This window comes from Onychostruthus taczanowskii, unplaced genomic scaffold, assembly GCF_017590055.1.
Source record: "Onychostruthus taczanowskii isolate IOZ18803 unplaced genomic scaffold, ASM1759005v1 scaffold8, whole genome shotgun sequence".
Lineage (NCBI taxonomy): Eukaryota > Metazoa > Chordata > Aves > Passeriformes > Passeridae > Onychostruthus > Onychostruthus taczanowskii.
The window spans coordinates 12,846,712-12,863,482 of NW_024505892.1; the positions used below are offsets into that span (position 1 = coordinate 12,846,712).

At 41.3% G+C, this 16,771-nt stretch overlaps 1 protein-coding gene across 1 annotated transcript in view; it reads left to right on the forward strand.

Annotated features, from left to right (window-relative positions):
- The window catches only part of TIAM2 (TIAM Rac1 associated GEF 2), an 87,932-nt gene that overhangs the window by 40,578 nt on the left and 30,583 nt on the right, over positions 1 to 16,771 (forward strand). Inside the window, exon 14 of the mRNA XM_041423960.1 lies at positions 16,104 to 16,207. Within this exon, the coding sequence (XP_041279894.1) occupies positions 16,104 to 16,207 (104 nt within the window). The remainder of the gene's footprint in view (positions 1 to 16,103; positions 16,208 to 16,771) is intronic.

The window sequence follows — 16,771 nt, forward strand, 5'->3', positions numbered from 1 at the left end:
CAGCTGGCTCATGTTCAGCTGCTGTTGACCAGCACCCCCAGGTCCTTTCCTGCCAGGCCACTTTCCATCCTCTCTTCCCAGCCTGTAGCTCTGCCTGGGGCTGTTGTGACCCAAGTGCAGAACCTGGCACTTGGCTTTGTTGAACCTTGTACCACAGGCCTCAGCCCACTGGTCCAGAGATTCCCCCTGTAGAGCCTTCCTGCCCTCTGGCAAATCAACACTCCAACCCAATTTGGTGTCACCTGAAAACTGACTGAGGGGGCATTTCATCCCCTTGTCCAGATCATTGATAATATATTTAACAGGACTGGCCCCAGCACTGAGCCCAGAGTAGCACCACCCGTGACTGGCTATGGCTGGATGTAACTCCAATTCAACACCACTCTCTGGGCCCAGCCATCCAGCCAGTTTTTAACCCAGTGAAGAGTGCACTTGTCCCAGCCATGGGCTGGTAGTTCCTCCAGCAGAATCCTGTGGGATGCCGTATCAAAGGCTTTACTGAAAGCCAGGTTGGCTATGTTCACAGCCTTTCCCTCATCCACCAGTTGGGTCACCTCATCGTTACAGGAGGTCAGGTGGTTCAAGCAGTTCATGGCTTTCCTAAACCTGTGTTACCTCTCCTAAACCGTGCTTTTCTTAAACCTGTCCCCTGGCTGTCCTGTTTAATACTGTTCTGTCTGCTTAGGTAGAGTTGAGGGGGTCACTGTTAAGGCCACAGTTTTCAAAAATAATTTCTAACGTTTGCTTGTCTATATTGAGTCTGTTCTTCTGAAGTAGCACCTTTGAAAGTCAGTTAGTGCTGGAAGAAGGGACCTTTTTAAAAAATCAAGCTCAATTTGGCTGAAGGTACCTATCAGGAGTTAAAAAAATTCAATGCTTCTGCTGTTGTCTCCCTGTTTATAGAAATTAACCCTGTCTTTCTAGAGTGCTATGAGGATTAATGAACTAAAATTAACAAAGTGCTTAGAAAGTGGAAATTTTCAGCACTGAGTCACACAGCAGTGCCCTGCCTAGTGGTTGGTGATGACCACCATGCGAAAGCAAAACAGAACTTACTTAAAATCACTGGCTTCATATAACTTGGACAGTAATAGTTTGTGCACATTTGTTTACAGTTTTATAACTGTTTGTAGTAACTCTGGTGAATGCATTTTCCTCCATATTCTGCTGTGTTGAGGATACCCAATTATACCTCGTGGCAAACCATGGCAGCTTTTACTGTACAGAAGGGAAGTGATTGACTTTCTCCAAAGCCACTAATTTTGCCACTCCTGAAAATTATTCCCAGGGAGTTTTTGGTGAGAGTGATTCATTTTCTCCAAGAGGTTGTTGTACCCTTGTAGCTGTATTTTAGACCTTCTGTGGTTGTATCATTTGATCTCCCACATGGCACCACTATGTTCCTGCTGCTTAGCTGCTTGGTGAGTAATAAGTTTATCCTGGAAAAGAAATGAGATTAAATACTTTTAAAAAATGTACTCATAAATGTGGAGCAACTAAATTTGCTCCAAGCCCCAGTGCCAAGAAACTTAAAGAAATAATTATGTAGAATTAAAAAATGAGGAAATTGGAATGAAGTTCTTGAAGCTGTGGAGAGAAAAAAAAAATTAAAAAAAATATAAAATTTAAAAGTGCCTCATTTTAGGATGGCATGGATATTTGAGGAAAAAACAACAGAGAAGGCACCAGAATTGAAAACTATATTTAGGGCAATGCTGTGTGGGTTTATGGTATATCTATAGATATACCATATCTATGGTATGAGGCGGGAGGCAGAAGCATTAGTAGGTGTGAAAGTTGGTTGCAGAATGTTAGTTACTGTCAGAGTTGAGCAATTTTTCTTTTTCCCCAGCAAGTGTGGTTTAGCCAAAAAAAGCTGTCGTTTTTGGTTAGCTGACACTGTTAAAATCAACCCTAATTTGTAAATAGAACAAGGTTCTCTGAGGGTTAGAAAGTTAAACGGGAGTTAAACGGGAAAGAAACCACTTAAAAAAAAAAGAAAGAAAGAAAGAAGAAAATTAAAAAGTAAAAAATAAATGGGCATATTGTTCCTGTGCTCCGTGTTGTACTCCTCACCTGTGGGGTGGGGCGCTTACCTTCTGTGCAGGGTTCCTGTCTGGCCTGTCTTTCTGGAAGCGCAGTCCCAGGAGCAGTGAAGAAGCCTTGGGTGCAGCTGACAAGGAGGAGGCTTGCTCCTCCTCCTCTTCCTCTAGCCCCATAGCACTCCTCCCACCCCTGTGCTGGCAGCAGCACTTGCTGCAGCTAATCGAGGAGAAATCTTTCTCCCCAGCCCCCGCACACTCAGGGAGTTGAACTGATGGGTGCAGAGTTCTGACAAGGGCCAGAGCCAGGTAAGGAGGAGGAGGAGTGGGGAGCAGGCAGGTGCCAGTGGGGAGCTGCTTGCAAGGAGAGTTACTCTCAGAGGCAGAAAGTTCTCTTTCAGTTCAGCTGCCCGCAGAACACTGCTCTAGCCACTTTGGAGCAAGGGTTTTGCCCTCTGCTTTCCTCTCTCTTGCACTAATGCCTGAGCAGCAGTGTAGTCTGGGACATGCTGGTTTGAGTCACTCCTGCTGAAGCTATTTTGTGCTGTAAAAGGCACGGCTGGAGTCAGGGAGGGAGATAGTCAGGCTTCGTGCTTTTTTGACAAATGGCTGGGCTGTGTGCTGGAGAAGAGCAATTACATTTTACCCCCTGATCTGCTAAACATTGAGATATTTTTGCAAAGTGTCAGTGCTTCAGGAGGAGGACCAATGGTTTGAATCCTCACATGGAAAGCGGCTCTTCTGTTCACCAAGACATGTGCAGCATCTGATTTTAATCTTAGTAAGCACCCGCAGAGGCAAAGCACATCAGTTGATCACAAGTTTAATTTTTAGATGACTAAATTATTAAAAAAATTACCTTAATAATAACAACTGATTTGGATTCAATTACAAGGTACTTCCTGTTTCAAATGCACTTTGCTAGGTGTTCTAGATGCCTCTGTAAAGTGTAATTACAACTCACTGCTTCTCCAGAAAACTTTGCTTCATTCAGCTGGTAGCAGAGCCAACCTCTTTCTTCCTCCCTCAACTCAGATACCACTGAGTTGAGGGAGGAAGAAAGAGGTTGGCTCTGCTACCAGCTGTCTCTCTGCATGTCGCTGTGCACACCTTTCCACATAGCACCCTGTATGTCCTCTTTCAGCCCCAACCTACCCTGAATATCGGAAAGAACTTTGTGTCCTTCTTAAGAGAAGAGATAAAGTTAGGAAGATGTTGACACTATGATGGACTCTAGCTCCAACAGCTGGGGGCTGTGCCTGGACCACTGGCTCAGACCACTCTGCTTCTTGCTGTCTGCCCATAGCTCTTTGTAAATGTCTTTAATGCTGAAAGCATTTCATAAACTAAAGTAAAACTAAAACTTAACTGAAAAGCATTTCTAAAATGACTTCTACTTTTAGTTCTGCCCAAATCAGGTCCTGTTGGTTTGCCTAAATGCTGTTTCAACATATAAATTCTCTTTGTTGTGCTGTAGGGCATCTCCTTCCTTGTGCTTTGAGGTATCAAAGAAATCTGGTTTTATTCTTTCACAGAAAATTCCTTTGAGCTCAGAAGAGCTGAATATTGCTTCTTAGCTTCTCAAGTCCCAAGGATGCCCGCAGTCCTGTTAGATAATGGGCCCTGATATCTGTTAGCTGTGCAGATCTGCACACATTGCTCCCTCTTGCCTGATGGATCTAATACCAGGTATATGCTGTTTTGTGTGGTGTAAGGCAACGTAATGGGAAAGCCTCCCTGCAATACAGACAATACATGTAGTTGTCTATGCAGCATGACTGCTTATCTGCCTGAATATAGTCAGTCTGCTGGGCTTTCTTTTCCTTACTTATTACCCCTTTCAGTGGGAAACCACAAAGACGTGATAGGACATGCTCGTCAGAGCAAGCGCAAGGGGCGGGCTGTGTGTTGACAGTAGTCTTGGACAGCTGTGGTGGGTTGGCTCCTGCTCCAAGCTGTTTGTGCACTGTGAACACAAGTGTCTTCGTCCTGCGCTCTTGTGAATCGTTGGGAAAAGACTAGGTCTGACCTGTGACAATTCCTGGGACTGTAGCAGTGTAGGGATCAATTCAGAGGAAGCATTTGTCTTTTCAGAAGCTGGATCCATTGGAGCACTTGTTGCCTCCTGCGTATTTTGCAATACAAGTGTTTCCCAAGAGTGGCACTTCAACGAGCTCTTGCTGGCTCTTGAAAAACTTTCCTGTTGGCTTTCTGCTAGATGTGTGTGCACCAAATTAAAAAATTGCTTATGCTATAAAATGCTCTTCATTGTCCTTTCCTACTGGAAGAGCATTCTGTTCTGCTTTGCTAAATGCTGCTATGATTTAATCCCTGTGAAGTCAGTGGGCCAAATTGTTTGTGGGTTTTTTTGGGTTGTTGGTTTTTTTTTTTTTTTTTTTTCCCCCTGAATGTAAAATTCATTACACCCTGTATAGCTGCACCTTCTGGCTCAGTGATATGTAGGCATAAATCATCATATTGCCCTTCCTACTAAATTCTGTAGAGTGACAATATGGATAGCAAGGAGGTTTATTAATTATGATAAAGTTAGAGACATCCACATATAGACTAGTGCTGTAGGCATGATTTAAAACACATCAAATAGCAGATGTTCTGTGTTTCACAGAGGTAAGGTAGGTTGAGTAATGATAAAAACTGTCTAAGCTAGCCACAAATTCTTGCTAACTATTAAGTAACTTTTGCTCTCCTTTTTCCTTTCTGTTTTCATTACTTTTGTGCCTATAAATCTGAGATGGAGAAGAAAATGCACTGCTGAGGTGGTATACTTGGAACCTGGGCAGGGCTAGCTAGCTCCATTTGCTTTCCAGCCCTCCTCAGTTGAAGTGACCTCTGAGGGCAGCCAAAGCCTCCCATGTGAGCAATCCTGCAGAAGCAGCAAAAACAAGGAGAGGGACCCCTGACAGCACCCCGGCATGTCCAGCAGCTGTAGCTTGGAAGGCCTATTGGCAGCAGGGGGTTGCAGCCTTTGCTGACTTAGAGAGGATGGTGGTGTTGAGGACCCAGCTTGGGTCCTGCAGGCACACATGTCCAGCTGTTGAACTGGAATAGTAGGGTGATGCAGAGCTGTGGCTAGCACTGGCCTCCAGTGAGACTGTGTGGAAGAAGGCATTTGTTACACACTTAGGAAACAAAAGCATTTAGGTAATAGTCTGAAAAGCTGGTGTGAAGTGTTAAACTTCAAACTGAAAAGGCTGAACAGCTGCCCAACCGGCAGATACTTGGGCAGAGAAAGTATAGAATGTTAAATAACCGTATAGAAACAAACCACTGAGACGCAGGGGCTGATCAGGCATTGCTACAGAAGTGCAGGCAGCTATTTCCTATTGTGTTGCTAATTTGTATCTCCTATTGATTGTTGAATTAGCTAATGAGTCAAATGACCTTGCCTCACCATGAGCTGTTAATGGACAAAGGAATCTAAAGGACTCTGCTCTAGCATTAAAATGGATGTTGCTGTAGATATTTAGAAAAAAAAGAAATATAAGAGAGCCTATAGAAAATCAAACTTGTACAAGTAGGTGGTTGATTGGAGTGAAGCCACTGTTCAGCATGTCGCCGAAAATGTCTTAAGAAAGCTGTACGATACAAGAATATTTGCATGAACATACTGCCTTTTTCTATACTTGAAAATGTGGAATGTTAAAAGAAGTGTCACTTTCCTCACTGAAGGGTGAGAACAAAGGAGAAAGACTTGTCCTGCTTGATCATTTCAGATCCTAGCCAGAAGTAGGAATTTCTCTTTGTCTAGGCAGTATCACATATGCAAATAGAAGCAGCCAGGTTGCACTGTACATTGGGAAGCATGTAAAGCACCTTCTGATGTTTCCTAGTTTGCTCCCTGAAGCCAAAACATGTGGATGAAAGGGGCCATGAAGGGAATCTTCTTGGCTGGTCTGTAATTGCATGTCTTGTTTGGTAACAATTACTCTAGTTAGTGACAGGGCTCTAGTAATTCTGTGTTTAAGAATCCTGTCTAGGAAGTCTGATGTTATGACAGCTGTATGCTAATTTTCTTTCCAGATTTTAACATATGGAAAGGATTCCTGAATGAGTCTCCAGCTACATCAAGAGTGATTTGTTACAGCCTAACCTGAGAGCATACCTTCTAGCCAGTCTCAAAATAGGTTACAAACATCCAGACCACCAAAAAATGTTACAAGCCAAAATATCTTACAGAGATGTAATAATTTCTGAATTACTAAATTCACTTAATTGTATTTGTGTTTTTCTAACTGAACTTGTGTTCAATTTTCTAGAGACTGAAGTTACTAGTGCTAGGAGATTCAGGTCACGATAATATAGCAATAAGAATTTGAGCTAGTTGTTATCTGAAGTTAGTTCAAAGGCTTTCAGAAGAACTTGAAAATTTTCTAGGCAAAAAGAGGAAGGTGGTTTTGAATTGATAATAAATTTAGTGTTTCACTATCTTTTAGACTGTTGGTTAAAGCAGCATGAAAGCTGTAAACCACTGTACAGTTAGTAACCACAATTACTGCCTGCAAATACATTTGGATTTACTCCAACATTAGAGTTAATATTGTGAGTACCAGCTGTGGGGGAAAAAAATGGACTGGCACTGTGCAATACTTAAAAACTTATACAGATTCCATGAATTGAGCTAACATGAGCACTCAATTAATTGGAGATTAATAAGAATCTGCACTTGGGGTCCATGGTACCTTAGTCTCTTGCCCAAATCCATAGAGAACCTCAATGAAGATAAAAAAGTGAACCAAATTGCTTTGGCTGTCAGGTTGAAATGGTAGAGAATATGGTGAGTTTCAATGGGCATTTCTCATCTGTGGCTGCAATCTACCCACCTTCCCTTAAAAATCTGTTTTCTTAATGCAGAAATTACCTAGAGACAGTTTTCAGCCTAGAAATCAAATGTGACCATAAAAACTCCTCATGAATAAGCTCAGTGTGTAGCAGCTATTTTTCATATGTTGAGGCTTGTTCTAGTAGGATGTAAGAATGCAAAAAACTGATTTGTTTGTTTATTTCCTACGACATGCAAAAGAACTAGATGAATTATGAGGTAAAGTAGGACTTTTCAGTCCACTTTTCCTAGGTGGAAATCAGATCTCCACTTGTTACTTGAGCTGGACCATTCTTGTGTCATGGTCTTTGAATTTTTCCTCAGCTGACTTATCACCAAATTTCTAATAACCTTTCTCTGGCCAAAGATTGTTTAGAGTAAAAAAACTGCTTTATTTGAAGGCCTTGAAGAATTGAATGTCTCTCTGCAACCTAGAGGAAAATCTAAAGGACTGTAGAGATTGTGTGGGCTCTGTCATGTATACTAACTGGTGGGTGCCCCTTCCATGCTGATCCCAGGGGATAACATGAGCCAAAGAACTGAAAAGATTTATCCTCGCATAAGAAGACATATGAGTTATTCATAGCTGAACTAGTGAACCCAGAACTCTTCATCTCACTGGTGGAACTTGGATGTCTTCTCTAAAAGAGATTGTGAGAATGTATTTTGAAAACCATTCAATAAATTCCTTCAGATCAACTGTTACTATTTGTCACCTCCAGGCAGTGCTGGAATGGTTCACCTACCACTCCCTGTTTTTCAGCAAGTCTGAAGTCATGAAAACCACCAAAGCTTTATTCCTTTGTGAGAGTTGGCTCAGACTTGGTATTATTTACACCAGGGATTTTGGAAATATTTGTTATCTTCTCTTGGAAGTTTACTTTTCTCTTGATAGTAACATTGGCTAGAAGAATATGATAACTGTAAGCTTATCATAATTAACTGATCCGTCTGGGGAATTTGCAAAACAATGAAAAATGCAGCTTTCCATACACCTGGCTTAAATTTATTACCCAAATGTAATATCTCATTTCCAGATAAACCATACAGGCAATTATGGAAACTCTCTGTAACAGGGAGTGGAATATCCTACATGCCGAAGATCAGCTGTGTTGTGTTTTATTGGTGGTTTCTAGAACATTTGGGAATTACTGAAAATATTGAATACATTCTTTGCTAGTGGATACCTCCTGCAATCCTTTACACTTTTGGATCCTAATTTTTTTCAAGCTAAAATTCATATTACTATTCTCAGAAGTAAGTTGATGCCCATTTTATTGCTGTTTTGCACAATCTGTCTGAAATCACTGGACAATACTGCTGTTTAAAAAATGCTGTCAGTTGCTCTGATCTGCTGTCAGGATATCAGTCTTTTACAGACTAGGCCAAGCCCATCATAACTGCTTGAGTGCCGCTGTATCTACAGCATCTCACTACTGCAGATTAAAAACTGCAGCAGAGAGGACAGGAAGTGAGAGTCCTCTTTCCCTTTCAAGTACTAGAGAACTACAAACAAGAAAGTGATGAGTTTGTTGCAGTAGAGTTGTTAATGAACATCAGAGCTGGAATCAGCAAGAAACTGGGGTAGGTCAACTGTTGGGGCTCATTACCCCTGTGCACTTGTGATATAAATGTTCTCTAAGTCATAAACATTCTTTGCCAGGATATTTAAGCACCAGTATGAATGAAACTTAAAGTATTTATTGTGCTCTACTGAAGAGAGAGAGGCTTCTGGCTATTTTAACCTGTGTAGCTGTATTATGTATGTATATATTTGTGTAATATTTGTGCTATGCTGGTGATAGATAAACCCAGGATGGGAAGGAATTTCCAGACTCAGCATGTCCAATCCTCTGCTTGTTATGGCTTTGGACAACCCTATTGATACATTTATCCTATTCCATTTTAAAATAGATTGTTTGCAGTCTTTGTGCCTAGGTAAGTATGTTCTAGAAATTTATTTGTGTGATGGTTGAAAACCAGTGTTCTAATTGCCAGCGCAGACATATTCCTGGCCTGTGGAATGACTGATCAGGATCTGATGACCTTCGCCATTGCTTAAGTAACTCTAGCTCACAGCTACATGTTGTCAACCCCTTCTCCACACTTCCACATTTTCCTTTCATGTTTCCAACTCAGGAGTCCCAGCTTATAGAAGCAATGCTTCTCACAGGTCCCTGAAAGTGTCTTCCATGTGATTTCATTCTAGGACTGTGCCTTCATCTTCAAGGTCATCCACATGTCCTTTATGCATCTCCAGTTGTGCTCCTAATTAATGCTCTGTAGTAACTTTGAATGATTCGAGTATTTAATTGGAGTACTTACTATTGTACTTTCTTTGCTGAGACAAATAATGAAAATATCAAATAAAATTAGTCCCCAAACCCACCTTGCACAAAAACTACAATCTAGCCCTTCCCAGGCCTAGGAGTTAATTCAGACAAATCTCTTCTCATCTTACCTGCTAGCTAATTCTGTCTTGTTTTAATTCCTATCCTTTTCATTTTGGATAAAAATTTCCCCAGGGATATTATAAAAGTTTCCTATTTTTTTTCTTTTTTAGCTAAGTTTCCAGAAGGTTCTTTTTATCCTTTATTTTTGTCTTTAAAAAAATACTTTATTGAAGGTGGATGTCAGATGAGTTTGACACAATCTGCTTACCCATAATGTATATATGTTATAGTCCATTTATCCTCACATTTCTGATTTTTCTTTCCTTGAATTTATTGTGAAAGCCTAAGGTTACTACATAGGTATAGATCTGTATTTTCCAAAATCAGATTACCCCAGCATTCTCATTCTTTCTCTAAGCATATCTATTGGATGTTATCCACCGGCTGTATAGCCTCATCCTCTTTTCCCCATTATCAGTTGAACAATTTATTGATATCTTTGCTCCTGAGTTTCAATTTCACATGCCAGGTTTTATATGTTGAGAGCTGAAGTTCAGTCCTCTGCTCAGCTGCTTGAGTGCAGCATGGCTTGCACCCGCCTCAGACATGGCCATTTTCTGATCATTAATTGCTGTCCTGCCTTACTCATCCCTGTTGATTACAGACAGATTTCAGCCTAGTTCAGCCAAGCCCTGTGGGACTGGTTTTACCCTGACTCTGTTTTAGTGAGTGTTTGGTGATGTGGTAAGTGGATCAGGTGAAGTCAGGGATACCAGGAAAGACCCACAGCTGCTCACTGTTAATCAAGCACCTCCCCTTAGCTGAGACAAGCCTGGGTGCAGTTCCCTCACCTGATTCTGACAAAACACGTGACTTCATGTCGCTTGCCCTCTCTCTCCTACAGCTGAGGATAGTTATCAAGTAGTGCACAGAGCTGCTGCTCCTCACAGATCTGAAAATGATGCCCTGCAGTGGTCTTGGAGTGAGAGATTGAGTGGATGTAATTTTTCTGTGTTGTCTTCTCATGTAGATGTAAAAGGAATTTTTATTCAATTTGTCATTGTCTTTGGAGTGCAGGTGGAAACACTCCTTCTTGCCATGGTTTGAAAAAAGAGGTGGTTACACCACCTACACAGTGCTTGACATTTGATAACACTTGACATGCTTGTGATGGTTATTTGGCATTTTTTAAATCAGCAAGAGCAGTCTGAAATGGAACAAGTTCTGATGCATTATGAAAAGAGAACTATGAATAAAGAAACAGGATCCTCAGTTCCTACTCTCTCCTCATGATGATTTTGCCTTTGTAGTGAGCAGCTGAACTGGTAAGAACATCTATGACTTGAAAGTAATTAAGGCTTCTTTGTTAATTAAACAGAAGAAGAAAGATAAGTGACATTTGCAATTGCTGATGGCTTCTTTATGGTAAATGAATTGCCGGATGGTCGATGTTGATGTTTTCCAGTTGATTTCCTTTGGATTCTTGGCTGGGATTGCAGCAGAGATTATTATTGTCTCACACATCTGCTAGATGATGAGTTTCCATTGTACCTCACTGCTCACAAACACATGAATAACTTCCACATTCACCATTTGTGCGTGTATCACTGTATCAACATGGGAAGAAGCATTCCCATAGGCATACAGAGCTCTTGGATATGCTGCACGTGTTTGTTTTTCAAACCAACTGTCCCATCTGTGTGCTCTGTGCCTGTTTTTAATTGAATGTTGAGCAGCGAGGAACATGACTTAAGAAGTGTGTTTACTCTCAGTTTTTAGTGGTTACACTCTAAGTTCTCTTGAATGATTGAGTCACTTACCTGCCTGCCAGCAAGACACAACACATTGCAGTTGTAATGGCTTCTTTGGTGGTGCTGTTGGTAACTAAAGGTGCTGTGTTCTTAGTTCTTGGTGGTTCTTTGCTAGACACCAAGAAAAATGTTTAATATGCATTTCATGCGATGTAGTTTAAGCTTTGCACATAGAGGCACTCTTTTCCCCCCTGTGCTTTTCTGGGAATCCTAGCATTTATCTGCTGTTGCTATTCTTCTTGCTTGCAATAAGCTGATTGTATTGGGTTTGTGTTGCAAAGTCTTGGTAGCAGGGGCCTACAGGAGTGGCTTCTGTGAGAAGCTTTTAGATGCTTCCCAGTGCCAGCTGGCTCCAGTATGGACTCACCACTGGCCAAGGCTGAGCCCATTAGCAGTGTTGGTAGCTCCTCTGGGATAAGATATTTAAGAAGGGGGGGAAAACCCTGCATGATCACAGCTGGAGGGAGGACTGAGAATGTCCGAGAAAAACAGACACCAAGGTCACTGAAGAAGGAAGGGTTGGGATGTGCTCTGGGTGCTGGAGCAGACCTTGCAGCCCTTGGTGCAGACCATGGTGAGGCAGCTGCTCCACTGCAGCCCACAGAGAGAGATCCACCTGCAGAAGACCCACACCAAAGCAGATGGATGCAGGAAGGAGGCTGTGATCCCATGGGAAGCCCATGCTGGAGCAGGTTTGCTGGCCAGATTGGTGACCCTGTGGGGGATCCACCCTGGAGCAGTTTGTTCCAGAAGGCCTGCACCCTGTGTGAGGGACCCACACTGGAGCAGTTTGTGAAGAACTGCAGCCCATGGGATGGAGTCATGCTGGAGAAGTTCAAGGAGGACTGTCCTCCATGGGAGGGTCTCCATGTTGGAGCAGGGGAAGAGTGTGAGGAGTCTTCCACATGAGGAGGAAAAGGGCAGCAGAGCCAATGTGTGATGAACTGATCACAATCCCCCATTCCCTGATGCCCTGTGCTGCTCAGGGGAAAAAGGGAGAGAAAATCAGGAATAAAGTTAAGTCATGGAAGAAAAGAGGGGGGGGGAGAAGGTGTTTTTAAGATCTGGATTTATTTCTCATTATCCTACTCTGATTTGATTAGTAATAAATTAAACAATTTTTTCCAAGTTGCATTGGTTTTGCCTGTGACTAGTGAATGAGCTCTCCCTGGGCTTATCTCAACCCATGACCCTTCCGTTATATTTCTCTCCCCTGCTCAGCTCAGTGATTGAGCTGCTTTGGTGGACACTTGGTGTCCAGCTAGGGTCAACCTACCAAACTGACTTAGTATTTTCTTTTCTGGAGACACTCCTGTTTGCTAGACTGGGAAAAAGTATCTGCTTCAGAGGTTCCTGTATCCCAGCTGGAAGTAATAAACATTTCAACTCAGCAAGCATGAGTGTGTGTGTAAACAGGACAGAGGTGTACTGCAGTAAAGAAAAATTATGTTAAAAGATTTAAACCATGTTTTGTTTAACTCATTATTATCAGTCCCATTTTTCTTCCAGACAGTTTTATCACAAGTATGTCAGTAGAATAAATCAAATGTACTACTGTAATGGAGCTGTATGGGCAGATTTAGCTGTGATACACTCACCATTTACTATGCTGGAAAGCCTCTCAAGCAATGTTTTCAGTGAAGTATTCCATGTTTTCTTTAAGTAGAGAGAAGCATAATTCTAGTAACATCAGAGTTTTGGGTTTTTTTTTAAAAAAATGATTGAAAAATCCTGGACGTGCTGGTTTGACCTTGAATTTCAAAGATTTTTAGGAACATATATCTCCCTGTATACTTCTCCATCCTCATGGCCAGCAAAAGAACCAGAATAATATATACTGGAACAAATTTGTACTTGCACAGTGATAGCATCATTCTTAATCTTGTGCAAATTCTATACAATTTTGTTGCTAGTTTTACCTGAAAGAATACTGGTTAGCCAGTCTGTAACAGAATACTTCCACATTATTATTTGTGAACATCTTTGATAATGTGAATTCTATTTAGACCTAAATCCAAATTTTAATGTTAAAAGAAGATAGATTTTGTAGAGTTTGGCTTTGCTAGTCCCCTTGCACTTATCACTGGAAGTAGAAAGAATTTCAGTGTTAAACTTTTTGCTGTGTTTATGTCCTTAAGCTTTGCATTTGTAATTACCCATTCTCTAGTATCTTTTTTTTTTTTTTTTTTGGGGGGGGGGGGAAGGATGCGGTGAGGGGGTTGAGCTATGCAGCTGATATTGGTGCTTCTGTGCTTTTTGGGAATAGTCTGTAGGAGCAGATCCAAAGGAAGTCCCCTTCCACAGCAAAAGAAGGAAGACGAGACAGGATATGGATGCTAAACTGATCAACAACCCATACATCCTTCCTTCCTTCCTTCCTTTCTTCCCTCCCCATGTTAGTTCTGCATACAATGTAGGATGCAGTAGGATGTCTTTTTTCACCTTGGATTCTTTCCGTGTAACTTTTTTTTAGGTTTTGCTATTTAAAATAACATTTACTGTTGCTTCTCCATCGTCAGCAACTCATTCTGCCAACAAGAAATGCTATAAAAGTGTGCAAGACTATATAGACCTAGCTCTGAGAGTCCTGTAAACTACAAAGCAAAACCAAAATGAGGGTAAAGGCAGAAAAGATGGGTCATCGGGAAAAAGCAATACAATATTCTATTTGCCTTCTTTGGGTGTTGTTTTCCTGATTGCTTCTGTTTATGTTTTTTGCTGATTGTTTTACCCTATTTTCCTCCTCCCACATTTATGCTCTCTCTTCATTGCTTGTGTAAGCTAGTTTTACTGCTTCATAAAGGACAAATATGTTTAATGGTGCCTTTGTAAAATCAGGGAAATAGGGTTTTTTTTCTCACTAGCTAACTACCCGAGATCAAACTCTAGATCTTTACACCATTGCAAAATATAGCTCAGGTGCATGCTGTTTGGAGGGGAGAAGGGCATTAAAACCCAGAGGGCAAGTAAAAAGAGCTCACTTGGGAAGCAACAGGAAATAATATCCTTGGCATCACCTTACCCTGAAGAAAACGTTTAAAAGTCAATTTAAGTTTTAGGGGTTGGCTTACCCAGGAGTTGACAATGGGAGAAGTCAATAGTCATTCATGTGTACTCATATACAGAAGAAAGCCTCAAAATTACTTTAAAAGTCCACAGGGAAAGAGGAAATTACTCAGTCTTGGTGGAAGAAGAGAAGTAAAAGCATAATAGACAAGACAGACCCTTTCTTAAGGTCTGACAGACTCTTTCTTAAGGTCTTACAGACAATGGATGGCAGGAGTGGAGTTGTATAAAATGTGTTTTTTCTGCAAAAGTGATAACTCTTGGGGTATTGCGTGTTACACAGGCTCTTATATATCAGGATCAGCCCGTGACTCTGGGAGGAGAAGGTAACAAAGCCTGAGGGGAGAAAAGTGATGAGACCTTGTTTCTGCAAGGATAGGGAAATGAGGAAGTGGTCAAGCATTTGGCATGTGGGTGGAAAATGTCAGCCTCGATGCTAAGCTTGACGTGAGCACCTTAATAACATATGGAAAAATCCAAATTGACATTGTGCAGAGTTATTTGTACGTCTTTCTCTGAATTACCTCTGGAGTCTGTCAGCCATGTTTTGTCCTACCAGGAAGGCTCCTTGTGGGTTGCAAGGTGCTCTTTTGGGCCTAAAATTCCCATTTTCCTCTCTGCTTCAGTCCATGTTGTTCAGTTCTCTCTGAGAGGAACCGGTCCTGCTCTGCATTGACAACAGCAACACCCAGGCAGCTAAATTCTGTTGTCCTTCCCAATTTCTTTATTGCAAGCTGTCATGATTTCACTGCAAGATGGGTGGTATTTGTTTTAATTACCATTTCAGTTGCTGGTGTTGGCAATTAAATAAGAATCTTACCTTTCACTTAAAAATAAATCTTCAGAATTTGTAGGTGTTGAGAAAGAGTTTGAAAATGTGGTAATGGGGTGTGAATTATACTCTGGAGGCTTAAAGGCTAGGAAACAAAGCAGCAAACTTTACCACCCCCCCCCCCTTTATTTTATTGCTATTTTACTATCTGAGATTGCTGAAAATCCTTTTTAATATTTTTTTTTAAATTTATTGGTTGCTTTAGAGTTTTCAGCTACATGGATTGATAATACTGCAGATCAAAAATCACTTCTTCACTTCTAGGATTTTTAATTAGAATTGCCATGTGAACATCTCTGCAGATTTTCAGCAGCCAATTGAGGAAATATAAAGAAAGTAATTTTTAAATGAATGCTCAGCATTGTTGTATAGCTTTTGAGTTTAAATGTGAATGTTACTGAAAGCTACAGTCTGTCAGTAAGTAGAGCAGAGCAGTGCTCTGGTTTTTGCATTGTGCCAGCTACTGTGTAGATGGACTCCAAACTTGAGAAAATTGGTAAAGTATTTGCAAGAAGAAGGGATTGTGTCTGTTTTATGAATTACAGTGTTTGTTCCAGGGCAAAATTCTCTTTTCTTCTTAAATCTTTAAAGGATTCAAGACTAAGTCATGTTGAACAATGGTGTGTTCATCCAAGGAGAACTGCTGAGTGCATTTAATAATCCTCACTGGTTGTCTCAGCACAGAGTGTGCTGATTATAGATAGTGCTGCCTTCAAAAGCATGCTGTTAGCAAGAGTGTTACATTTATTTTGGTAGATCAGATATGCACATTGCTTCAGACAGTCTCCCATGTCCAGCTGCTGTTTGGAAAGCAGAGTTTCAAGGCATAGTTGCTCCTTGCTTTGACCTCTCCCATTGTTTTCTGAGGGGTGGAGATGATTGCAAATTTTGTATTTTTTCTGGACATGGCACTTAGTGTCCTGGTCTAGGTGACATGGTGGTGTTAGGTCATCGGTCAATGGTCTCAGAGGTTTTTTCCAGCCTAATTGATTCTGTGATTCTCTCCTGCTGTTGTAATTGTACTGGACACTGAACATGTTAGCCAGGTAAGAGCAAGTACTTTTCCTGTTTCTGTCGTATAACCTTCTAATTTATTTATGTCTTTTATTTCAAATGCAGACTTTAGTAACGTGCCTGACATCACATCCAGTTTGAAAAGGAGCAGTACTGATGGCACTCTGGACCAAGTGCCACACAGTGAGAAGACTGATCCACCCTTCAGGGTAAGAAAATGCTTGACACAACAATCCTTACGAACCAGAAGTCAATGTTGCAGCATTAATGCTCTGCATTTTGTTGGAAAGAATTTACCATATGGCATTAGCTTGAAAAAATTTGTACACATATTAGCTGTACTTGGTTTTTTACTATCTTGAAGTCACCCTGACAGGTCAGCATCTACAGCACAGCTGCTGCATCTGCAGGAGTAGTGTGATGGGGGAAAATGGCAAGCAGGTGGAAACTTGTCAAATTCATTCTTCTGTGTGGCTTGAACCCAGTTCCTGCAGCGAACAGTAAAGCTACTGCAGCTTTCTAAATGATTCAGTTTGTTTTGTCTTCTCTTTTTGTTGATATTTCCAGAGCTTACTGATAATATTGCAGTGACCATAGCAATACTATGTTAGTGGTTTTAAAGTGGGCTACAGGGTTGGAGAGGTGCAGTGTTTGAGAGACAGTGATTGCCACTCTCTAATTTGGAGACCTTTTATGTGTCTGCAGCTTCTGTTTGACGTGGCTGGACTAATGGTTTTCCTTCTCTTAGCAAGGACTTTGGGGGCTGAGGCAGG